This window comes from Oxyura jamaicensis, chromosome 4 (genome assembly GCF_011077185.1).
Source record: "Oxyura jamaicensis isolate SHBP4307 breed ruddy duck chromosome 4, BPBGC_Ojam_1.0, whole genome shotgun sequence".
Lineage (NCBI taxonomy): Eukaryota > Metazoa > Chordata > Aves > Anseriformes > Anatidae > Oxyura > Oxyura jamaicensis.
The window spans coordinates 50,921,996-50,948,315 of record NC_048896.1 but is presented as its reverse complement, the minus strand read 5'-3'; the positions used below and the strand labels follow the sequence as shown (position 1 = coordinate 50,948,315).

The 26,320-nt window shown below is 36.5% G+C and overlaps 1 protein-coding gene across 2 annotated transcripts; it reads left to right on the top strand.

Moving 5' to 3' along the window:
- The first annotated feature begins 334 nt into the window (after positions 1 to 334).
- On the top strand, positions 335 to 20,910 carry RBM46 (RNA binding motif protein 46). Of its 2 annotated transcripts, XM_035326362.1 has the most exons (6): positions 335 to 381; positions 2,975 to 3,136; positions 7,486 to 7,953; positions 8,600 to 9,382; positions 18,610 to 18,681; positions 19,234 to 20,910. In XM_035326362.1, the coding sequence occupies exons 2-6, from the start codon at positions 2,986 to 2,988 to the stop codon at positions 19,257 to 19,259; spliced, it is 1,500 nt and encodes a 499-aa protein (XP_035182253.1). In that variant the 5' UTR covers positions 335 to 381; positions 2,975 to 2,985; the 3' UTR covers positions 19,260 to 20,910. The 2 variants fall into 2 exon arrangements, with proteins under 2 accessions (XP_035182253.1, XP_035182254.1); XM_035326363.1 differs by lacking the exon at positions 18,610 to 18,681.
- The last annotated feature ends 5,410 nt before the right edge of the window (positions 20,911 to 26,320 follow it).

Sequence of the window (26,320 nt, the reverse complement as noted above, 5' to 3'; positions counted from 1 at the left end):
GCCCAACAAGGGCTCCTCCTGCCTAAGGGAGGGAAGGAGGCCGGACCAAGGGGGGTGCATCGGCCAGCTCACGTCCCTCAGTAAGTGTTCTGAGGGGGCTGCCGCGCTTTCCACTCCCATGGCAGCCCCACCTCGTGCTCCAACGGCCCCTCAACGGCCGCCATTTTAAAAGAGCTCGCCTGCCACGCCCTGCTACCCTCTGTCTCACTCTGACTGGCCAGCGCCTGCTGTCAATCACTCCCGCGCCCACCTCAGCCGGCTGCTGATTGGCTGAGTCGGGGCGGGGAGAGGGAAGGCCGTGGCAGTGGCGTCGCCTCTGTGCGGCGGTGGCGGAGTGCTGAGGGGCGGACGGCGGTGCCTGTTTGCGGGCGTCCTGCTCGGGTCAAGGCGCCCTGAGGAGGAGGACAGGGCTGCGGCGGCGGTGGAGTTGGGGTATTTGTGGGCTGCTGGCCGCGCCAGAAGCTCAATTTTTTGAAGTCAAGTTTTAGGGGGTTTTATTTTATTTATTTATTTTTTAAACTGACTTGCGGTGGGCGTTGCGTGAAGGTTGTCTCTCCAGAATGGTTGCTTACATAGGTACCTGTCCCAGAATGCCTGCTTGATAGAAAAGAAAAATGCATGTATATGTTAAAATCGGTTGATATTACTGTTACTGGTTTACATAAATACATAAGCTAGATGGTATATAATTATATACACAACTCAGATTATTACTACATACCTCTATAAATCCATAAGCTAAATTCTGTATAATTATATACACAAAACCTTTCTTTCTCTAGGATGGAAAAAAAGGAGTTGTGTTTATTTTATCAACGTTCTAATTAAGGGAAGTGTATAGGCTGTTAAAGTGTCAGCTGTTGTGGAAAGACTGCATCAAAGAAGAGGGCTATGACTTAAAAACCTGGCCATGATTCAGAGCTTGGTTAGAGAGGCTAAGCTGTTGGGGAAAATAACACAAACACAGAACAGTAGTATCGTGACCTAACGTGCATTAATCGTAGCAGTGGAAAGGGCTTAATCATTAAAACCAGTCTAGCCATAAGTAGTTGTGGTATAATTCTTCTGAAAAATCTATATAAACTTAGACTTATTTTAGATTGAGGAACTGTGGTAGTTTCAATGGAATATCTAAGTGAAGAACAGTATGGCTTCAAACAACCATGGGGCTGGTTACAGTTTTTAGTCTGGAGGCAAGAACTTGGTCAGTGTGACATCATCTGAAAACCCTTCTATATGAAAAGATGGGTGGGGTAACTTTTGCTATGTTACCTATTAAGTATGGCTTTATTTTTAGTAATTCTTGTTTCTGGTAGCTGTAGAAAGTTACCTGGATGGCTGTTGCATGAAAAATAAGCTGTGTAGATAACGGTGCTCATTTGGGTAATGAAGCTGGAAGTAATAGTTCACTGAAGTTTAGTTTGTACAAAACAACCAAGAGCAACAAGATAAAGAGAACAAGGTGATTTCTGCTTCAGACTGTAGAAAATGGATGCAATTATAGCTGGTTTGGGATCCTTCTTCCTTCCGTTTTGGCAGCATCAATCAATTTAATGCAGTAATGGAATTAGTTCAAGTTCGGTGCAGCACTGGAGCTAATTTGTTTCTTGGGACCTTGAGTAATGGGAAGTCCAACAAAGAGACAGGCACGTGAATGCTTACTCTCTGTGGTTTAGTTCCCTTTATTCTCTTCTTTCCACGAACTTTACTAGTGAAGGTCTTAACTAGGTCCAATGAAGGAAACTTAATTGTTCAGCAGATAATTGTGGTTTGACGAGACATTTTGTGTGAAATCAAGCCTGGTGTTAGCTGTTTTTCATGGTGGGGGTGGAGTGGAGAATTCTTCAGGATGTTACTTAGTGAAGCTTCAATTTATTGAAGACAAAGCAAGCTGAAAATATAAAGGGCATTAAAGACCAAACAGTTCTAGTTGATGTTTCTCATGGTGTGTTTTTTTTTCTTTTTTTTGGCAACATGTCTTTTGAAGAATGAGGGACATACCACGTGGACGGACCACTTGGACCAGTGATTGAAGTGTTGAAGGAGATTGCTTGGCTAAGTATTGTGGACCTTACGGCAGAAAAATCTTAGGAAAAGAAGAAAAAACAGGGCAAGGAGAGAAAGTGAAAAAATCTGACTTTAAAGTCAGACTTGCCTAAGTGAGTAGTGTGACTAGTAAAGTTCTTAATTACTGTGTGGTTTTCTTGGTGTGATTAGTTTCATGTGACCTAGATAACAGAAACCTAAAGCTATTGTAGGAGATCTTGGCATGTTGGGAAATAGTGGTCATGGCAGCAACAAGCCTTTTGATAAAGGCTTGATATTGATAAACCTTTTTCAGTTTTGTTGTGAAAATGGATAAAGACATGAAAATAAGGACCCTGGGGTGGAATTATCTCAGGCTCTTAGTTTTGACAGACAGTTCTGCCAAGTTTTATTATATGTTGGTTTTAATTAAATTATTTCTGTTCCTGGATTCTTTGAATTCTTTACGTTAATTAGGCATGGACTTAGTGCATTTCTGAAGCCTTTTTTTTGGGCTCAAATCCAGTTTTAAAATCATTGGTACTTCTATAAAATAGAGTAATAAGAGAGGGGAATTTGTCCCTTTGAGTAGTGTTTAGGTCTCTATCCAACTGTGATAACAAGCTTTTTGAAAGAATTCATTATTGTAACTTGAAGGACAACATAGAAAATAGCTGTGATACCATTTGTATTTAAAAAAAAAAAAAAAAAAACAAAACAAAACAGAACGTATAGTTGCTGCTTAAAGTTGAAGCTACGGAACAATGTTTTGAAAACAAGTATGTAGATGATAGTAATTGCATATAGGATTGCAGTCTTATGCTAAACAAAGTCACGTTAAATAGTCAAGTGTAGCATGAGTTGTGTTTTTCCATGCTTTGGTAGTTTCTGTATACAGACAACAGCTTAGACTTACCTGAACTGAAATATCTGTGACACTCTCTTGAAGCTGTTGCAGATATGCATGAGGAAAATACAGCTGCAACAAATGGTTGTGGCAAATTCAGAAGTAGTACTCAGAATGAGGCTGCCTTGTTGGCCCTGATGGATAAGACTGGATACAGCATGGTTCAAGAAAATGGGCAAAGAAAATTTGGTGGTCCTCCACCAGGTAAGCATTTCGTTTGAGATCGCAAAGTTTTTAAGGATAGTTATATAGAATTAGACTAAAAATTCTTGTAGCAAAATGTACAGTGTCCTGTATATTGTGTAAGACACAATGTGTATGGAGTGCTGGTACGTTTTACAGTTTTTAAAAGTTTAAGATCTCTGTCTTGTGCTAGACCATGGTGAGCATTCACTTTTGATGGCCTTAAGAAGTCACAGTTTAACAGCAGTTAAGGTTGACAGGTGGCAAGGCAAATGTAGAATTGAAAATACCGTGTGCATTCCAAGTGGCTGAACGTGTTTTAAAGTGTTCAGTGGCACAGAACGGACACGTCAGTGGTTGCAGACCTAAACTGTATTTCCTGTCACACCACTTGCATTGGCCTCAACATTTTTTTTATATTTTTTTTTTTTTACCAAAACTCTGTTTTCTGAGTAGCCAGTGGTGAAGATAACCTAACTCAATTCGTTTTCAGAGTTGCCTAATCTGTTCTCCATAATCTAACATAACCTAATCTGCCTCCACAACAAAAACATTCTGAAATGAACAATTGGTAAATACTGAGCTTGCAATTCATTGGAAAAATCAACAGTCAGAGTTTATTGTTCATATGTTGCTGTTCTTTCACATAATGCTCTGAAAAACAGTTTTTTTTTCTGTGTATATCTGTGTGTAAGCAGAAAATAAGAGTTGATGAAAGATAACGGAGGATAAGGGAAACTGCATTAATGCTATAAAAACTACAGTAATCTTGGTTAACTTACGGTGGTTTGGGGTTTATCATCATGGTACAAGCAGGAGACCTTTGCACTTGAATTGGTAACGCGTTGCTGCATTGAAAACAAACTGTCCTTAAATTGTTTTTTGTATATGCCTTATATTTTCATTTAACTCAGTGACAAAATAATAAAATAAATAGTCCTGCATTATATGGGATATATATATTGCAATTTGGAAACAGTGGCTGTAGTATTGGATTTAGTAAATACTTTTCAGGATGTTACTGCATTGGAAGATTTAATTTTTAAGCATTAAATGCTATTTCTAAAATATGTCCAGAACTGTGACTGAGTAACTTAGCAACAACAAATCTCACAACTTAAAATAGCCATATCCCCTTGTAAAATGCTTCTGTTGGAACTGCTGCTGTAGATTTACTTCTAGAAAATGAATAACACATTCACAGGTAGTGCAACTAGAAGCCTTTGTTCAGCACTTTAAACTTGCTTTCCAAAAATATTTAAATGACCCTTAGTTTTGAGTAGAACTCATGAAGAGTGTTTTTGTTTAAAAATGTTGCAAGATCATTCAGCTGGCACGATTATGGGGATGCACGATACTGATGGGCTTATTTTGTGCTGGAAATGCTGAAAGCTTGTGAAATAAATGGGTAAAACCCAAAAGAATGATTTTTGTTGTCATTTTGAGTGAAGAAACTTAAATACAGGAGGAATAGTTCAGTAGATATCTTTCTTAAATACATATATTTTTGTTATTCTTGTATTCAAGAGTTAAAATACATGATTTTGTTTTCTTCTACCAAAACGTCTGTGTTTTTTATTCTCAGTGTTCTTGAGAACATCTTAAGAAAAGAGGTGGTTCACTTTCTCCTCTGTTACTGCTGTGTTCAGCCTGATGACTTTTTTTTTTTTTTTTTTTCCAAAAATGCATTTTCAGAAAAGTATCTGGCTTTGATTCTGAGAGCTCTGGAAGATGGGTTTATCTACTTTACTCTTAGCTTGTTAAAACGGGTAACATCTTTCCTGCAGAATTTAGGATTTTTTTCTAGTCTGAAGTACTTTTTCTGAGTTTTCCTGTTAAGACATCTAGTACCTGCTGTTCTCTCTAATAATACTGTCAGTTAGCTTTATCCTAACGCTTCTTGTTACACTGATTTGGAAAAATATTCAGAGTAGAAGAAATATTTCAATTAATTCAATGTCATCGTTAACTTCAGCAATATGTAAGAATTTTGCCATTAGTCTTGGCTAGAACTCTTTAAATGCAGCAACTCCCTTCTTTTTGAGACAGATTATGCACTTACAAAAGCAGAAAGATGGTAGTTTCTTTGTGCCATTGTTTTGGATCATTCTCCTTAGTGACCTGTGATCCCATGTCTTTTAATTCATGTTTGTAAGCCTGAGCTCTACTGCACATTCCTACATGTAGTTTAACAGACAGCTGCATCAAAATGCTGCTTGGAAGCTTTTCCTGTCTAAAATTACCTGCCTACTTTCTATCAGCATAGAAGAATAGAGCTGAATGAAATTATTTTGAAAATGGCCCTGAATACAGAACTGCAGGGCTTTACTGGCTCCTTTCTGAGACTTCATCCTGTTTCTGTGCTAATATTATTTTTTTTTCTCATAAGGAAAACATTGTGTAATGTAAATTTATGATTTTAATTAGAATGTTATACAGTATTCCTTTGGCAAAAATTATGTTTAGTAATGGACTTTGTTAATCTTTTCTGAAATGAGATCTGTTTGACAAGGTGTTTTCCATAGACCTGTTCACTGACATTAGTTATTTGTCTACTTAAAGTCTTCATGTGTTTTCATATTTGTTTAGGCTTGAAGTTACCCTAAATAACTATGAACAGTTTTCTAGGACAAGTGAAATTGGATGTTTGAGATGGTTTCTGAGAAACTACAATTAGGACTTGTAATTTTTTGTGAATTATGATTGTTTATGACATCGTTTCTATAAGCTTGTGGTGCTGTCGAAGGAGACATCGGTTTTGTTTTTCTATTACCATGATGTTTTTCTGGCTGTTGTATTATCCAGAGCAAGTAGTTGATCTGGCTCAAAATTAACCACAAAAAACAATTTAGTCATTATTTTTAATTTTTCTCCACCTTCACTGTCAGTAGCAAAGTTCTTCTCACTTATGACACTTGAGAAAAGTGTATCAGAAAAGTATTTTTGAAAAAACAAAACAGTTTTCATTGCTTTGTTTGGGTCCTCTGCTTAGATGGCTGCAAACATTCTTATGTGTGTAATTGGTGTACAGTTTATAGCTATAAACTTAATCTGCGAGAAGGGAAAAACGTGTGGTTCCATTTAAAAAAACATAATTCAGGAGTAAATTACTTGCCCTTTGGTGATACTTATATGAAGGAAAAAAATTAAGTTAATTACAGAATAAATCATATTTAGGTGATCGTGAAATTCAAGCCAAAGTGAAACAGTTAATTATTTTTCTTGTTGTGACTTGATAACTGTCACATTTTTCCTTTGCTTCCTTACGCTTTGTCATTTCATACTAATACCTAGTTACCAAATCTTGTGTTCTTTTTCTACCAGCTTTGTACCCCTTCCTTTCTCTCCTGTAGAGAACATTTCTTGTTAAAGCTTTCAAAAATGATACTAGTTATGATTGAATCATTTGTCTGCATTTGAAATTCTTTTCTGATTTTATTTGCCATTTTTTTTTCTTTTTAAAAAAATGAGCCACCTTTTGTTTAAATGCATATTTTGGGAAAATAAATGACATAATTATGGACCATTACTCCATATTTTTAAAATACATATATATATATATTCATTTTTATATTATCTCTTGAGCATATCTTCTGGCATGTATGGCAGAGATACAGTCTTCATGCCAAACGCACTGATGTATAATAAGGACAAGATGCATGGATCTGTTCTGTGGATTATTTTTTTTTTGCCCCTTATCATCCAATTCCAGTCTGTGAAAACTGATCCATTTTTAGGAGGAAAAATGTTCAGTGTTCTCGGGTACTGAAAAGAGGACGGTTTCATATCCTACCTTCCTTAGGGATTCTTGTTTTAGTGGATGAACGGAGATGGTGAAACCAAGTTGTTGGACCTTTTGAGTGGTGTTGAGGGGGGAAAAAGTTCTGGGGACTACCAAAAATTTCTTAAAATGTGGGCAATAAGTGTTGAGAAATGTTTACAATTTTAAAATGTTAAATGTAGAAAACATAACAAGTTATTTCTCTAGCAATTGAGTTACCTCATATCAGTTGTACTAATAAGTGACACATAATTTTAAGGGGCAAAAAATGATTGAAATGTAGACTCTGACAACAAGCCTGTCAGTGTTTTAAATAATGTTAGTTTCAGTGGCTTGTCATACAAATTCAAGTGAAAGAAATGGAAAAGGAATTTAGAAAAACAACAAAAAAAGAAGGAAAGAAAGGACTGTTTTCATATGTGCACGGTTTTATTTAAACATAACAAATAAGTAAGATGAGAATATACCAGTTTTAAACTGACACTAGTAGTAAGTACCTAACTTCTAACCCCAAATTGTGTGTGGAGGTGTGCCTGTCTGGCAATTGTACTAATTTTTTTTTATTTTTTTTTGGACAATTCATTTTAAGGTTGGGAAGGTCCTCCACCACCTCGTGGATGTGAAGTTTTTGTGGGTAAGATTCCTCGTGATATGTATGAAGATGAATTGGTTCCAATTTTCGAGAGAGCTGGGAAGATTTATGAGTTTAGACTGATGATGGAATTCAGTGGTGAGAATCGAGGCTATGCTTTTGTAATGTACACTGCTAAAGAGGAAGCCCAGCTAGCCATCAGGATTCTTAACAACTACGAAATTCGTCCAGGGAAGTTTATTGGTGTCTGTGTCAGCTTGGACAACTGCAGACTATTTATTGGAGCAATTCCAAAAGAAAAGAAGAAAGAAGAAATACTGAATGAAATGAAAAAAGTTACAGAAGGAGTTGTGGATGTCATTGTTTATCCAAATGCCACTGACAAAACTAAAAATCGTGGCTTTGCTTTTGTAGAATATGAGTCTCACAGAGCAGCTGCAATAGCTAGAAGGAGGCTAATCCCAGGTAAACCTCTTCATAATGAAATCAAAATCTGGGGCGGGAGAACGTGACTTTTTTTTTTTGGGGGGGGGGGGGCCGGGGAGGTTGTATAGTAATCTCTTTTCTCCTTGCTTTATTGTACTTTGAGAGTTACAAAACTGCAGTAGTGTCTTTCAGCTACAAATATTATTTCGTTTGTGAATTGTCTTTTTAAAAGAAGTTAAATTTTAAGCAGTTCTGAGAACAAAAAAAGCAAGCATTTGTTTTATGAACAGAACTTACTGCAAATTACAACATGATAGATATTTGCTTGGGCATGCATCCAGTCTTCATTTGCATGTACTCGTCCCTGCATATGAATTCTTTTAAAGCTGAGCTTGGGTTGTGTCCCTTGTTTTCATTGAGGGGTATGAGTGATGTTGCTGATACTTCATATTTTAAAGATGGTTGAAAGCAGGTCTTTAATATTTTAGTAGAGAATCATTTTTATGATTATTTTGTTACTTCAGGTAGTAACATCTTACAAATTTTGCTTAAGTGGATGCTGACCACAGAACCCCATTTCTGGTGGTGTGCATCATATTTGTTTGCTTATTATAGTGGTAGTCTATAGGAATGGCTTTGTTTTCCTTTGCATCTTTCTTATTGATGCAATGCTTCTTTGCTGTAGGAACGTTCCAGCTTTGGGGTCATACTGTTCAAGTAGATTGGGCAGACCCAGAGAAAGAAGTTGATGAAGAAACAATGCAGAGAGTCAAAGTGTTGTATGTAAGAAATTTAATGCTCTCTACTACGGAAGACAAAATTAAAGCTGAATTCAACAAATTCAAGCCAGGAGTGGTTGAACGTGTAAAGAAGCTGAGAGACTACGCTTTTGTTCATTTTTTCAACCGAGAGGATGCAGTTGCTGCCATGTCTGTAATGAATGGGAAGTGCATTGATGGAGCTAGTGTTCAGGTAACACTGGCAAAGCCAATTAACAAAGAAAGTACTTGGAAGCAACATTTTAATGGTCAGATAAGTCCCTGTTCTGAAAGTCTCTTAGGGTTTCCCAGCAAAGAGGATGGTCATCAAAAATCTGCGTGGAAACCAGCAAACCTTTCAGTTCGTCTTAATGGTCAGCACAGTCCAATCCCCCCAGAAGTTGAAAGGTGTACGTACCCATTTCTTCCAGGAACAAAGCTTACTCCAATTAGCATGTATTCTTTAAAATCTAGTCACTTCAGTTCTGCAGTAATGCACCTGGATTATTTTTGCTATAAAAATAACTGGGTACCACCAGAATACTACTTGTATTCAACCACGAGTCAGGATGGGAAAATACTTTTGGTGTACAAGGTACTTATTCCTAGTATTGCATATGATTCCCAGAGTTACTTCATGCCAGATAAACTCTGTACAACATTAGAAGATGCGAAGGAATTGGCAGCACAGTTGACACTTCTACATCTAGGTAAGCATAAATGGTTTTAAATAGTTCTTAAGAAACAAAGCTAAAAAAGTTACTTTAACATTGTTCTTTGTGTATAGTTTTGGAAAGCTTTTTTTTCATTGCTCTTTATAGACATTTTCAGCACTATAGTGATATCATTCAAGGTTCTTGAAGTAAAACGTGCTTTTTAAATTACTTTTTCTAAACCAAAAAAGGGGGAAAACTGAGATGCAGTTATTCTTAATTCTTTTGAAATCTAGCATCTTCATTTGTATTTATTTATTGAAATTAGAATGTGGCTGCTAGAAAGTGGAAGTTCTAATATTATAAAAACTTGCGATATCTGTTCTTCTTGTAACTGAGAAAATAGTGCATTTCTGACAGTCCATTATCCCTACTTCTGTTTGAAGTCAAAATAAAAAAAATATAAAATCTAATGTTTGATATCTGCTTCCTGTCCAGTATTTTCCAATTCTGTAATGCTGTGCTATAGCATCCAAAAACCAGAACTGATTTCTAGTGCCACATTGTTTCATTAGTAGTTGTAGCCCTCATTTGATAAAACATTCAAAATGAAATCATAATTTTGGCTCTTCGTTAAATGGATTTGAAGGCTGTTACACAGACATACTGTATGCTTTAAAAAATTATATTTCCAGATTAAACTTAATGAAATTTATTCCACGAGCTGTTATCAGCAATTGTACTTTCTCTTCCCTTCCTTTTTCATCCTGGTATATTTCAAGATGAGATAGGACTGACCTTTATAGGCTTGCAGGTATTATGAACCATCACTTGACTTCTCTGATCTGCTGAGTAATACTCTTGTGTATCTGTAGCATACTTTCTTTCAGCACGCCTAGGTCTGTAGGTGCTGTATTGTGAAATTAATTCTTGCTAGACTTCTGTGCAGCAACATGAATATTTTTCTGTCATTAAAAAATATTTCTAGTTATTTCTAGAACCAGAGGTTTCATTTCTTTCTGTGAAGAATTATATTGGAGATGATAGGCTGTTCAGCTAACACAAACTAGTTTCTTGTCCTGTTCTATGTAAAAGACTTTTACTGAGCTTTTATTACTATTTAGAAGAGGAGCAAAGCAAGAGTTGTTTGGGCCAAGGCATAGTTTGGGTTTTGGAGTGGTTATAGGCACGTTATTTACAAGTCTCATCTAATATTAGGAATTTCAGGCAGTTTGTACTTCCATTACTTTTATTTCAGTGTATTAAGAGACTGCAGTGTTTTTTGACTAGTTTTAGGAAAAGCATGTGTTAGAACGTCGGCCTTCTGAGGCATGAGCTTTTAGGTGAGCAGCAATGCATCCACTTGAATAACAATTAAAAAAAAAAAAAAAGTCAAATTATGTATGGCTTGCTACTTCTTCTTCTCAAAGTATCTTCTGCTGCTGGTTATGATATTTTGTTTGATTCTGCTTTAGATATGAAAGGAGGATAAATGAGAATAGATAAGCATTTATTATAATGGCTTTACTTAATAATTTTGGTCCAGTGACTCTAAATTTTCAGGGAAAAAATAATAACCACAAGATTAAGTGTGCTCCTGTGTTAGTGACACTTCTGTTCCTCAGAAATGCTCCAAGACTGCATTCTCCATTCCCTGCTTTGTTTCCCTGCATATCTGGCCATGCATATCTGCCCATTTTGTGGCTTAAAGCTACCACTAGAAAAAGTTTTACTTGAAATTGTTCTGGTGACTCTTTCCCAGAGGAGTATAGGAGAAAAAAAATTAAGAACTCTTATCCACAGCTGTTACCAAATCCAGAATGCAACAAGATTAAAAAAAAAAATTAAAGGAAGTGTGTGTTGAGTTTTTTATCTTCAATTATAGTTGTAAGTGCTATAAGGGAAAATGTTTTAAAGTGAATTTAAACTAACGGTATTTTAAAGCTTTGTAGCCTTTCAGGGTTCTAGATACATCATAAGTGATGCGAGTTTTTACCAGAATTCCCAAATCCTAGGTTTGGATTTTTAAAAGCCACCTAATGGCCTGGTACTGGTAACGCTGTCTTGTTATCTTTGAACTCTGAATGTTCTTTATTCTTTTGTTGCCTCTGTGCATCCTCTTTTCTGAGGATTTAGTTCAGCACAGAGCATGCACAGCTTTCTTTCAGAGCAAGCGTGGCTGACTTCTGAAAGATACGCCTTTTTCATGTTGGTTTGAAAACCTCTGTTTTGTGTTTTGCATTGTTGTAATACCAGAACATAGCTTTAAGGACTCTAGAAATAGTGTTTTGTTTTTCTGTTTTCCCCCCATCTAATCTGCAGATGTTTTTGTTCTAAGTTAATGTACTGTGTTGAAAGAAATAACTGAAGCTGGATGTTGCTGGATGGGACAAAAGATCCCTATTACTCAGTGAAGTGCCTGTCTTATGGTCTGGCATGTTGAATGATGCTGCATGGGTATGTGTGCTTGTAAGTAGCAATGATTTTGAGAAAAGTCTCTGTGTACTTCATCTCGGAAGCAATGTGCTATAAATACGAGTATGCAAAGATGACCCAGAATAATTCCAGCTGGTAAGTAATTTTCTTACAGGAACATAAAGGTGTTGCCTGCATAATTTTCTATAATGTTTACAGTTTGTTGTTTCTTTTAAAAGTCACATAAGCAGATTAAGGTGAATGAGAAAGGGCTGCTCTGAGAGAATTTAAAAATAGAATACATGGATAAAAGCTGTTAGAAACCAGAATGAAAAAGTCGTCTTTCTAGTAATCTGTGCCATGCTGAAGTCCAGAGACCATCCAAACAGTAGGCAAGAGTTTGACTTTTCCAGAAGTTAAAAGTGTTAGCAGCGGAACATAACTTTTGCCTTACTTTAGGAAGAAAAAAGGAATTGTGACTGTAAAAGTTAAGAGAATATCTGTACTTACGTTCTTTCATGTTTGCTGTTTTGCCATTTTAGTAGTTGTCTTTTTTGTGTGTGTTGTTTGAAAGGCAGAGTAAAGGTTTTGTCATCTTTCCTGTTTCTTGCCCCATAATGACTTGCATTAGGGTTTGAACGGTGTGTTAAGCTGAAGACTGTCTTTCTGACCTTTATGCAAATAGCTTGAATTTCAAGTTCCTTGTGCTATCGTTTGTGCTGGGCAGTCACAAACTTTGCAGCTATATACTTCATTTGGTGTTGATAGACAAACCATTGGTAAAGCCAGGCTTCCCCTAATCATTTTTTTCTTATGTCTTGTTTTGGTTTACTTGGTACATTTCAAGAAGTATTAAGTTTTGTTTTCTAACTCTTCAGACATTGCTTCTTAAAGCCAAAATATGTGATTCGACAAAGTTTCTTAATTCTGAAAGCCAAAGAAGACGCTCTTAGTTAGTCCTGTTTCCTGCAAAGGTAGACAAAATTTCAACAAGATACATCTTATTTCTTTTGTTGATGAGGAGATGAATTTGACTCTACTTTGGATTTATTTACTTGTTGTGTGTGGACTGGTACTGAGCTGTTTTAAGAAAGCTGTAGATGTTCTGCAGAGTAGATAGCGTTTTAATAGCTTACTGCAGCTCTTTCCTTTTGAGGTTTGCAGCCCCATTCCCCAGGTGACATCTCTGAGGTTACATGGTGTCAGAAATACTGTCAACATCTTAACTCTGTACAGTAGCAGTAAGTACAAAAGCAAAGCAGCAGCTTGTGGTCAGTCAACACCTCAAGGCTGGTGTGGGGTAGGTATGCCATCCCTGGAAACCTGCTAGAATACAGGAGGAAAAAAAAAAACGTATTACTGGTGTTGCTACATAATGCAGAGTAGCGAGGGGCAACCAAAGTAATAGTAATGCTGCACTGTTCCGAACCCTTTTAATGGTGCATTGATCAGTGCTGCACGTAGAGCATGGGTAATCTCCATGAGAAAAGAGGATTTGTTGATATTTCTCTCTTACTATGTGTATGTCTTGGGGTATGCAGAAGGACCTTGTAGTTTCAGAAAGGTCTCTGTTCCTCTGAATTGGTGTATTATTGTTTGAGATCATCTGGTGATCTAAGATAACATTTTTACACAAACATTTCTTCTTATGTAAACACATTTTGATCAACTTTAGTTGAATGTCAAAACAAATTTTTTTTACCAACTATGTTATGCACCTGGTAAACTTTGGAGAAGAAGAATACTCAGTCTGTTTTTCATGAACATTTTGGATGTACTTTGTATATGGTCAAGAGAAAAAAAGGAGAACTGAAACTGCAGGAATAAAGGTTTTTAGAGAAATAAATGATCACTGAATGCTGATTGTGTAACTTCAGTATTTTTCTGTTGGTCATTGCAAATAGTGTATTTTCTGTCTAAATGTTATACTACAAGTACGAAGTTATTTTTTAATGTTAGAGCAGTTTTTTATCTATACAATAAGCGAGATACATAAAATCAGGATATTCACACAGTAATGATATCTTTAATAATCTTCTGTATCTAGTATAAAGCACTCTATTTTTTTAAAATAAGTATTTGTGTATTAACAGTACTTGCTTGTTGCCATTTACAGTAGTCCTGAATGGAGAGCAGTACAACAATTTACCACTTGGTGTCACCTAAATATTTTGAAAACGGTTCTCGGATAAAACACAGACATTTATGATTTCAGTGAAAGATAAATAAGCTATATTTTAATGTTACTAGATAAGCCTGGAGTTTTTTAATTCCTTGTACTGTTCATGATTTATTTAAATATATGGAAACAGATATATCTAGGTGTTTATTTTTGGGATATGGAGCCGGGCTGCATGTTGAAGTTCCAGAAGAAGGTGACAGTTTACAGTTTGGGTTGGGAGGGATAAGAAGGAAGGAACAGAATAGAAAGAAAACTGAATGCCCTGTAGAAGAAATGATTACTTTCTCCATTATTTTGAACATCGTTTCAGTGTGTGTTTGTCTTTAGAAGTTGCATGACACCTTGGTGTCGCAAAGTTATGCTTTGCTATCAATGTGGTGCCCATGTAGAAAAACATGGTAACGCTTTCAACTCTTGCCTTTTTGGACCCTGTCCTTCAGGCTAAGTAGACATGAGGCAGCTCCAATTTTGAGACTATATAGCTGCATTATTTAGTGCAGAAGTTGCTTCAGGACCAGCGGTGAAATAGTGCAGAGCTGAATTGAAACTAAAAGTCTGTTGAGAGGCATTATTTATCTGTCAGATACCTTGCATCATTAATACAGCTTTGTAGGTTCTGGAGTCAATTTGGCTCGTCCAGATGACTTTGAAGTACATGTAAAGGAGAACCTGAAGCTGTGTAGATTTGAGTTGTAGGAGAATTACTACCTCCCTTTCTTCAGTGAAGGTAAACATCTGAGGCCTGAAAAGCAGAATATTCTTCTGAGAATGATTTCTGATTTTACTTACTGCTGGTGGAACTACACTGGTATAAGGAAATTCTGATTTTTTTGTTAGGTTACATATTAAACTGACCTTATTTTAATTGTGTTCATAAATTTCTTGCATAAGAAGTGTATTTGGATATAATTGCTTGTTAAATTATACCCAAATAAATTCTTATACACCATATTTTCTTGTGAAATGCTAACTTCTGTTTGGTGAATGTAATTGCATAGATTGGCATTTATTTTAGAATGGACATATCAAAATGGGGTCAATTGTAATAGTGCATGCAGGCGTAAATAAAGACTTAGGTAGCTGTGACCCCCTATACTTGGTAAAAAAAAAAAAAAAAAAAAAAAGGTGCTTTAATATTTAAGAGTTCTGAAAAGCTTTTCTGATTTAACTGTAGCAGTAAGTTTCTGTTTACTAGTGACTTCTCTGCTTGGTTAGTGACTCTGGCTATTGATTTTATATTTATTTATTTTTTAAAAAAAAAAAAAAAAAAACACACCCAGTGTTCGGTTTCCTGCATATGCTGTAGTCGTGTTCCTATCTGGAAGTGATGGAGATTCAGGAATGTCCTTGCAGTTGTAGATCTTCCTCTCCCATCTTACTCATTTGTGTGATCTGTTTTGGAGGTTGGGGATAGTCCCTTCAGTTTCCTTCTGTTACAAGTAAAAGGAGTAAAGCTTTCATAGTCCTGTACTAAATTCATGTTACAGCAGGACTCTGTTTTACATAATCTCAAAATACAGTTTTTTTTTTGTTTGTTTGTTTTTTGGTGGAAATTACATCACTGTGCACTAGTAAGGACTTTGTAAAAATCTTGTTAGTTGTAGAATGTTGTGATAGCCTCTTTAAAAATTAGTGTTGTTTTTACTGCTGTATTTTGAAGAGAGAGAACCTGAATTGTAATTCAGATGTTTGGCAGATTCTTGTTTACAAAAATGCAAGAGTCTATATGGTTACTTAGTTAAAGCTTTTTTTTAATAAGATCAGAGTAAACAGTAAACAGCTCTCTCCTCTCCTTCTCCCCCAGCTGAAACTAAATTTAGATGGAAAAATACTTGAACTATACTTGGCCCAAGTGAAGACTTCTTCATTTATTTAAGCAAGTTAAAATAGCATTGCCTTTCTTGGTAACAAAACATCAGATGTCTTGTAAAACACAAAGATAGACAAAACATTTGGAAATTAAAGTTTTATTTGTACCATTTATCTGTAAAATAAATTACTATTTCTGTTTTGTTTTTCCTATAAATAGTTAACATTTAAAATGGAAAACTTCATATGTTCAATAAAAAATGTGAACTTAGCATAGTCAGTTGGAAGGAACCTACAAAGGTTGAGTCCAACTGCCTGAACACTTAGTGTAAGAAATAAGGTCTTCAATTCAAAAGTAGCTCTTAGGATTCTAAAGCATTTAGAAAAGAAACAGTATTTTTTGCTAATGTTCATTATTTCCTATGTAGCCCATCTGATTTCAGTGGAACATAGTGCAGAATAAATTATGTTTAGATTACCACGGGTAAGAAAACATGCTTCTTGACTGTAGTTAATATAGTCCCACAACTTGAAACAACTCCTTTATATTTTACTAGAGAACTCCTTTATTATTTTTAAAGTTTTTATTTCCTTAAAAAGGTTTTTAAATAATATTTTTTTTTATTATTATAAAAAAATATTTTTTTATTATTGGTTGGAATGGCTTCCAACCCAAGCCATTCTATGATTCATTCTATGATATTCCCTTCATAGTACTGGGAAACAAAAATGAGACTTCAGCAAACTGCTCTATTAAAAATGTACTGGACATCAGATGCTGTTTCTCTTTTTAGAAGAGACAGAATTACAGTTTTGATGTCTTTATGGAACAAGATACAAGAGTTTTGTATCTTGATTTCTTTCAGACTTTGCCCAAGCTGCTTCTCCTTAATCATATGTTGCAAGGTTTATGAAGGGCTGTTGCATTGCTACACAGCAGTTAGTGACTTCTTTTCTTGATTAGACGTTCCTAAAAATCAAATTTCTTCACAAATCTGGTGAGCACAGAGAACTATAAATCCTATACTGTCCTATAACAATTAACTAAGCTTTGCTACTATCCAGCTGGACATTAACAATTTGGTTCATACAGTGTCAAGGTTTCTGTGTTACAAAATGTCTGTGCAGTGTGTGATTCTTCCAGTGCTGATGGAAAGTGGTCTCTTGAATTCACAATTTAAAATTTCATTCAAGGAAGCTCCATCAGCACACGTCGACCTATGCAGCACATCAGAAGATGGTAGAGCCTCTTTCTAGTCCTTATGATAATATTCTCTGTAGCAAGAGGCTGGGTCCTGGGAGGTTTCTCACTGCTGAATCTGACTTGGGAGTTATTAGGTAGAAGTTTTATTAAAATTTCCTCAGTTTTAGGGATCTGCCGGGTTTTAGAAGTGTATTCCACAATAAAATATCCTTTGTTCCCCTGCACATACTATTCCATGTGACATCACATTGTGACACAATTTAAGAAGTTAATTTTCAGGTGGAAGAAAGCATTTAGAAGTACTAGAAAAGTAAAGGTACTAATAAATCTCTGAATCAAGGAAAAGCATTGTTTTGGCTAATTAGAGCATATAAGTAGCAGTTTAATTCCGTTCACCACATGGTATTGTTTACTGCATGCATTCTGAAAAGAGTGGATCGAGTTCTGTATCTTACTACTGTGTATTCATTTGTTTAAGTTTCTTAACTATTGCATGCAGTAGCAATTCACAAATCAAGGATAAAACTTACGTAAACTAGTTCAAGAGTGTACTCAGCATCTGGCTTTTTGAACAGCTGTATTGGTAGACTTCTGTCATGGATTTGGGACACTTAACTTAAAGGTGTCACAATTGATTTTTATTTTTTTTCACTGTTTCAGTATAAGCATTTTCTTTACTTTGACATTGCCTTGGTTTGTGTTATAAAAATAACATTGCTGATCAAACAATTAACAGCTGAGTACAAAATGTAAGATGCTTAAAAAATACATAAATTACTGGCTTTGTTCATCAAATACAAGGGGTGTTTGGTATTTTTCATTTGTGATTTTTGTAATGTAGTAGTATAGGATGTGCCTGTACAGTATGAATTCAAATCTTAAGTATTTATCAAATGGCTTACACAATTGTTTTTGTCACAATCCCTAAGCAATCATATGCTTTTTCTGTCCCTAAAAGCAGCAGTGAGATAGTAGAGATTGTTTTTGAGGGAAAGAAAACTGCAGCAAGCATTCTCAGCTGTACTGCTTGGGCTGTTAGTTAGAGAAGTTGGGGGTGTGCATATGGCAAAATAACCTTGAGACCAGCAAGGCTCTTGGAAATACTCAGTCCGGTCTCTTTCCTTTCAAAGGAGACTGTAGCACTCCTGTTACAGACCTGCTGATGTTCTCTGGGATAATACAGCACAGAAGTTAGGGTTTTAATTCCTAGAAAGACTCTAAACTGATCTCTGAATCACTTGTGTTTCCAGATAAGGTTTAGATTTGTGTTAAGAACCAGAGTTATTACACTGATGACGGGCTATTTCTCTGGGTAGCCAGTTTCATGTAAAAGAACGTCTGTGTTCCTCCTGTGATTTGAAGAAAATAAAAATAGCATTATTTTTAACTTTCTGCATGTTACGCCACAATGGTAAATGTTCTCTTTTTTGGCGTGTGCTTCTGTGGATGAACTTAATATGTCAGTGCCTGTCACTGCTGAGGCTTTGCCCATTTTAAGATGGGGATTACAATTATCTCTGAGTGTCGTGAGATCGGTTTTTAAAAGCTTATAAGGGAGTTTGAAAATAGTGTTAAATCCATGCTCAGTGTTAACTTCATTGCTGGGAGCTTCTAATCTGAGTCACCCACGATTTGTCCTAAAGATTGTTATTTTTCTGTCCCTGCTGCTTACAGACAGGGACCATAAGCTTGGAAATCTAGGCCTGTGTAGGAGAACTTGGAGAAAAGTCAGAAAGATAGAAGAAGGTTGGCCTGTTTATGCATGAAATAATTCAACTAACTTCAGGAGTCAGTAACTTCAAAATAAGAGTAAATTTAATGCCCTTTTCTAGTCAGTTGCTGATTATGATGATGACAGTTTGTTTATGAAGTAGGGCAGGCAGAATGTGGTACTTCATTGTTAATGCTCACCTTGACCTAAAGCATTAATATGAAAGACTGCTGCTATGATAGCGTTATATGTAGCAAATTGAGACAACTTAGAACAATGATCTAATAGGCACATTAAGGCATACAATTTTTCTTCACTAAAAATTTGTGCTCAGTGGAGGTAAAGTAGCATGGTTAAATTTACTTTCCTTGAGTATTTGAGTTAGTATGAGGGGTGCAGAAGAAATGGAAGAATGCAGCATTGGGATAAGACACTGAATGCTTTCATTACACCATTATTGTAAATTCCTTATTAGTTATTCCTTATTTCATCATTGAATAGATAATGCAGTATGCTTGCTGAAATGAAAAGTCTTTTTCTCTTCTCTCCCCCAACATTTTTCCCTCTTTTTTTCCTTTTTCCTGCAGCCAACTGTACACCATACTTGGGTTGAAGTGCCCTGAAGAACATAGTTGAGCAGTTGAGAAGTTTGAAATTTGTTACATTGGATCTTGCCATGGAAGGAAAAGGAACACCATTGATGCACAATTACTGGAAATTCAGATTATGAGTTTATTGATGAATTGCTTTTCAAAGTACTTTTTTTTTAACTTTTGATTTTTGAAGATTAGTGCAATTGAATGTTAAATCGTTGTAGTTAAATTTGTTTTGAAGACATAATTTGTTTAAAAGATTTTTTATTACCTGTAATAGTTTATACAACAGTAGCTTTTGTTTAGTGTTGAAATAATTTGGTACAATTCCAGCCCTTGTATTGTGAGTTTGATGCAGAGTATTTTTTTAGTTTCAGTTGTAAGTAATAAATCTGAAGTAAACACTAAAAAAACCAACTGGCAACCCTGCCTTTTAATGCATAAACATAATTCCCAGTATTCCAGTTGTAGCTCAAATATGAAACGTAAATGTGACACTCAGACTTGTTTCTGTAACTTAATGCCAACTTTTATAGGAAGAACATGTCCAATAAAATCCTTGCTTCTGGAATAGCATGATGTCAGTGATGGAGTGGTATTTTGAAGGGCCTTATGTCAACATGCTGTCAGGCTACGTAAGGTATGTTGGTTGCTGTAGTCGTAACACAGGTTCAACACCTTAGATAATTCTTGAGACAAATCGGCAAAAGGAAAAAGTGTGACACAGATTACAGCTTAGTGAACTGTACATAAGATACATGTCCTAGGAGACAGACAATACCAAATACACACATGTTCTTCAGAGTTCATGGAAGCCTTACTTGTATCTAGGTTATTCCTTGTAACCAGCAGTTCTACTTGCCCGTGGTTGTCATGTTGAACAGCAGCTTGCTCACTCTCTAATCAGGCCATAAGTTTCTTCAAAAAACATCTCTTAGCATTAAATAGAAAATAGTTCTTAAGTTTTTAAATCGGGTACATGTAATTCATTTTGAGTGAGCTATCTTGACTCCTGTAGTGTTAACTATTCAGCATTTCTCAGTAAAGTGCCTTATTTATTGAATTAAAAAAATGCTTTTTTTTTCCTTTTATTCCTGAAACAAATATAATGGATCAACCTCCTTTTTAAACTTGGAATATAGTTTCAGTTCCTGGTCAAGGAATGGGCCAAGTAGCTTATGTTAAGAGTCTAACGGCCTGACCTATACAAGTATGGGTTGTAAGCTGTTTTGTTTGAAAAGCTTGTCAGAAAAAAAAGATTATTATGTAGACAGAAAACAATGCAATGGAGAGATTTAAAGTTGAATATTTTTTCTTAATGCAGTCAAATATTGAGGTCTGTTACATATTTTAGTTGAACATGTTTCATCAATACATTAAATTCTTTGTGTGTTAATTTAGATACAGATAGAGTAGTTAAATTTTATTTGTATTTCATATTGGCTACATAGGTGTTTTATGTGCTGTAATTTTTAATGTTGAAATCATATTTTTGACTTCTGTACTTGAATTTGAACATTGATATTAAATTTATGCTGTTAGTATTCTGTGTGTTTACTTAAATATTAGAAATTTACATATAGTACCTTCATAAAGCTTTGCTTTCTCCGGTAGCAAACTTTGGCCAGAGGCTCCAGTTCAGGTGCTTTGCTGAACACAAAAGTCTAAGTGGCTTGGTGAAACCTTGAAAAAAGAAAATGAAAACACCCTTCTTAAAAGCACGTTTGCTTAGTAGCTTCTGTCACACTCAAAAGCTGTTAAACTCCTAAAATTTCCTTAGAAATTCACTTGAGAGGAAAGAAGAGGGGGCATACTTAACTTTGTGTTTAAATTGAGTGGTCCCTGAGGCCATGACGAAAATTAGTATCTGAGGTAGAATAATACCGTATCATGCTGATTAGGTAGCGGGGAGCTAAGTTCAAAGTAGTGGTGCCTGGCAGCTTGAGACTTACCCTCTACAAGCTGCTGAAACAAGCTTTGTGTTTGTTTGTCATGAATCTTGGTTAAGATTCACGTTCTTAGGGCAAGGTTTTCCAATTGACATCTATGACACCTTGAAAATACAACAGACTTTTTGCATGTGCAAGAAAGACTTGATAAAACAATATTCTGTTGTCCTTCCAATGGAAACCTGATACAATGAGCACGGTTAGCTACTTACGGGAGTTGTGAAGAAGTACATAGGTTGCACAGTACCAAAACACTTACAGGAGGGGTGGCTAGTATTGCAGGTGTATAACATCCGATCTGGGCTTGTAACCTTGCACCCATATTTGAAAGACTTGTGCAAAAAGCAGTTCTGCTACAAACCAGCAACTCCCATCGTTATTAACATGAGCATGTACATTTTGCAATTATTTTAAGTATTCCCAGTAAGCTTGACTGTACAAAAGCATGATCAAACATTTGAGTGTAACGAGTACTGGGCGGCTGTAAGCCAAGTGCAGCCCTCAGCCAGAATTTGGTCTTTGTTTTGCACATAAGAACAAAGGCGTAAGGAATAAGCAGCAGTAGCACTAGGTTGCTGTAATTCAATGTTTTTGAAGTTTATTTAGAACACATCATTAAAACTCTGTATAATCAGTATTCAAAAATGCAAGCATATTTTTCATATTTATAAAAGTCTCAATGGAGACTGTTAACCTTTTGGAAAAAATGTATTTCTTTAAAGAACATTGCAAAATCGTATTCTCTTTTTGCCATGTATTTTACAGTACTATTGTATAACACTGATAGAGGTGGATCTATATAGAGTCCTGTTCTAAAAATGGTGTAGAAAGTAGAAGTCCTTCTGAAAGTAGAGGTCACTGACTTCAGTGAAACAAAGTTTTGCTCAAGTTCCTTTGTGCTAAACCCACTGCATTAAAAAGATGTCCTGTATAAGAAAGGGTGGTCCTTAATCTTAGGTTCCTTTTTATCTGTTCCTTTTTTTAAGCCTTGTCACATGGTTATGCCAATGTTGTGAAGCAAGTGTATTACGGGAAACAGCCTGCATCTTCTACCTCCTGTTTTTTTCTGGGGGAAGCTAAGGCTATTTGTCACCAGCAGCTAGTGTCTTTTTGAGTAACACAAAGGGAAATTGCTAAATTAATGGGAATTTATTTTTAATAGAAAACTATTAAAGAACAAGTCATCTGGTAGTTAACACGACCTTAAGGTAAAGGAAACCCCAAGAAGTCAGTTTTACAAATTTGTTTCTTTGAATTTCATAACAGAGTTGTTGCTGGGCATAACAAAGAATGATCAGCTTAGCCTCTCCAGATAGTTTAGCAGCTATTTGGTGTTCAACTTAATAGGAAGAGGAAGGAAAACAGATAATGATTTAGCACTGTTAGATACAAGTGTCCTGCACTTAGAACCTTAAAACAGTCAAGATGAAGTTTAGAACAAACACTTAGAGCTCCTTCCAACCCTCTCAGTTTTTCACCATGCTAAGAGGGCTGTTAGGAGATACCACAACTTGAAATAGTTGTTAGTTATCTGTGGGTATACTATCAAGCTTAACAGTCAGAGAAAGTAAAAAGCTGTGCCCTCCTTCCTACGTCACCAGCTACACTCAGTACTACAGTAACTAACGCCCATAACATCCTCAGGAGGCAAAGCCTGTGTTGCCCCATGAAAGCAGTGCTGAAACTACCCGGTGGCACCAGGGCATCAGCAATGGTGCCAGACATACAGGACCATGGCGAGGGCAGGCCACTTCCACAGCCTCAGGGCCATACAGGCAAAGGTGACTACAAAACTACTACAGAGAAGCATTCATTAGCAAAAAAAATCCAACCGTATCTCAGTAATAGCTTATTTTTTGTTTAAATGGTCTTCTGTCATGCAACTGACACAGCTTTGGCCTTTGGGCTTAATTTTCATAAGCTTTCTCCTTTTCTTGAAGAGAGGCTTTTCTGTCTCAAACGGTAAACAACAGCCATAGAAATAATAATAATAATAATATATATATATATATAACAACTGTTAAACCAGGTGGAATTTTTAGGACTAAAATGCAAATATGTGTACAGAATTAGAAAGTTACACATGCTGCTCAGAGGTGGGTGGAATTTCAAGAAGTGTGAGGACACCTGAACATCTTCAAAAAGAAGGTGGCAAAAATAAGATAGTTTGGTCTCCGTTCCAGTCTTACATTTGGAGAATGCGGTGATGCTGAGCTAGCAGGTAAAGTTTTAGACTTGAAAGGGGTAAAAATACAGGGTAATACCCATTGAGAACAGTACTAGCTTGTAGATCAAACAGGAGTGATCATACTCTGCACCTATAAGCTTGTGGTGCTTCAGAAAGAAGGCGTAGTATTGCCATTTTTACATGGGGGGGGGGAGGTCATTCAGGCACAGGAGCTTCTCTCTGTCAACAAATAGTTGACAATCAGAAATTGAAATTAATTAGTATGAGAATCAACTGTTTACAAAGGCAAACTGCAGCTCACTAAGGCTGCTCTGTATGTTACAGCTCAGTTTAGGTAGGAAGTCAAGTTCCCTTAAAAAGCCATGGCAGAGCGTGTCTGACATGAACACCTTTTCTCCCTCTTTCCTGCTCACATCCCACCATGCAAAGAGGTTAATATTTGTAAGCACCTATGGCCAAAGCTATAATATTCGGTGTGGATATTGGCAGAGTACTTGCTGTCAAGAGCCAGTGAAAATCTGTGAGACTCAGTGGAAATACCTCGATGGAAAACTTAGGTAAAACATAACCATACCACCAGGGCAGCTGGCCAAGAAACAAGTACCCGTTTCTTTAACTACATGAATTACCACTTCAGGTCTTGAACATTGGTTCTGCGCTACCACAGGCTACAGCTGCTATTGACTTACAGTTTCCTGCAGAGGGAAGTATTCACTAATGTATGAAAAACAAATACTGAGTCAAACGATCTTTGTCAAAGTTGGAAATGTGGCAGTGTGTGAGTGAAGAGCGCAGAAGTAGAACGTCAGGAATGGTGTTCACTGAATTAGTTTGTACAGAGAAGTCAAAACATTTCAAGGGATAAAACTGTCAGCTTTCCGAGCAAATGAAAACTTATTAAATCAATGGGAAATTAAAAATAGGTGTCTTAAATCTCACCCCTTTATGATATAGGAGCCTAACCGTGCTTTCATACTGACATTATTAACCTAATTAAGAAGAAAAATAAGATCTTAAAAAGAAGAGCCCTGTGTTTCCCTGGATATATGCTTTCGTCTCAGCTTTGTAGTCCTTTCTGGAAAAAAAATATTTCTGCCTCGTGGGCAGCACGTGGGACTGCTACCTGTTCTGAGTGCTTCAGGTAGTCCCTGCACCAACAGGGCCCTTCTGTCGGAAGTCTTCATGTCTCCCTTGCTCTGTTCCACAGATTCAACAGCAAGGGTGAAGAAAAACGTAAGAATGTTTCTTTCCTTTCCCCAGGACCTCTTCCTAGCCAGAACTTACTATTTGCAATGCACTACTAGAGAAGACAGATTAGTAGGTTGGATTCAAACCAGAGGGAAGAGTACTTTGACCCCTCCCTCTCTTTTTGAATAAAAGAGCAATGAGGATCATTTTGTTGTTTGTAGGTACATACTTTAACACATGAACCTGCATCATAGGTAAATTGGGCTCTAAAAGAATAGGTAGAGTAACATCTATCAGGAAAGCCTGTTCATGCTTTCAGAAATGAACTGGTTCTGACTGAAGAGGAGCTAAATGGCAAAGAAGAGCTTGGGTGCACACAAAACAATCATCTCACAACGTCCACAGGATGACAAAGATTTTGAGGAGCACACAGTTTTTTTTTTTTTTTTTTTTTTTTGACTAGGTAACTTAAAAAAAAAAATAGTAAAAAAGCCACCTCCATTGTCTAAAGCAATGTTCATAAGAGAAAGCTACCTGGACTCCTTTGAATATGCAACTCCGTTGCATATTTTGATGAAACTTCCATTACATATTTTTCCTTTAAAAAAGCATTCAGTTTTCAGCTACCATGAAATCATATTTATTTTATTCATTCATCCCCTCCCAAAATTTAGGCTATCGAAGCGCTAGATGAAGACCAGAGGAAACTCCTATCACCCCGTTCAGCCAGCAACACAAACATACACACTGCTGAATTTAATTATATGCCCTGGAGCAAGCCCAGTAACATACCTAATGCACATCTTCCAGAAAGGCATCAGAGCCCACAAGGTGCCAAATCTTGAAACATAAATTGGATCAGGGCTTCTTAACTTTGAACAGAGGCAGTACTTTATTTGCAGAAACTCGATTTCTCCCACATATGGGCGGCATTTGCTAAGTTCCTGAGAGCTCCCCTTGGCTCAGGAAACTTTCAAAGCTACCTACCACTTTTACATGCTGGTAACAGCTTGTCTCCATGTCTCCACCAGCTACATTTTCCTGCTTCTCTTTCACAGCTTCATGTGAAGTTTGTCTAATCTTTCAGTAGCTACTTAATGCTGCTGTGAATAAAACTGTGGGAGTATTCCACGAACACGTGGAGATCAGCTGCATTTAGCTCTGGTTGAACCTGCACCACAGAAATGAGTTTAGTGAAAGCTAAAGCTTTTCCAAAGCTAACTAATACATCAATGCTGTGGTCTTCTGGGAGCTCAGCTTCCTGTCTGTGTCCCCCCCACACCCCATATTCAAACCCCACTAAAAGAAAGCAGCCACAGCTGCTTCTTGGGCTAGGGAAAGGTTGGCACAGGAATCCCGTTTGAGTAGTGGCTCCCAGATTTTTTGCGCTCATGCTCCAGAATTACATGCCAGAAAAGCCATTTTTTCCATTTCATACTGGATTTGTGCTTGTTAAACCCATTTCAATTGCATGATATTCCAGTATTTCAAAATGCAAAGAAGGTGTACTCCCGTATAGGTAAGGTTTGACTTCTTGGCTGTTCTTCCTTAAATTTATGTTAATCCACTGGGGTAGAGAAAATGATTTTTCAGTTTTCTCCCCCTAATAGAGCATTTTGCATATTTTGAGGGTTCTTATGTTGGTACTAAGCTTTCCACATCCCTTCTTCCCTCCTCTCTGTATACTAGTTCTGCAGCTCTTCAGCTTCAGGAATAATTAAATACATGGTGGGCTTCCAAGATGTAAGAAAGCTAT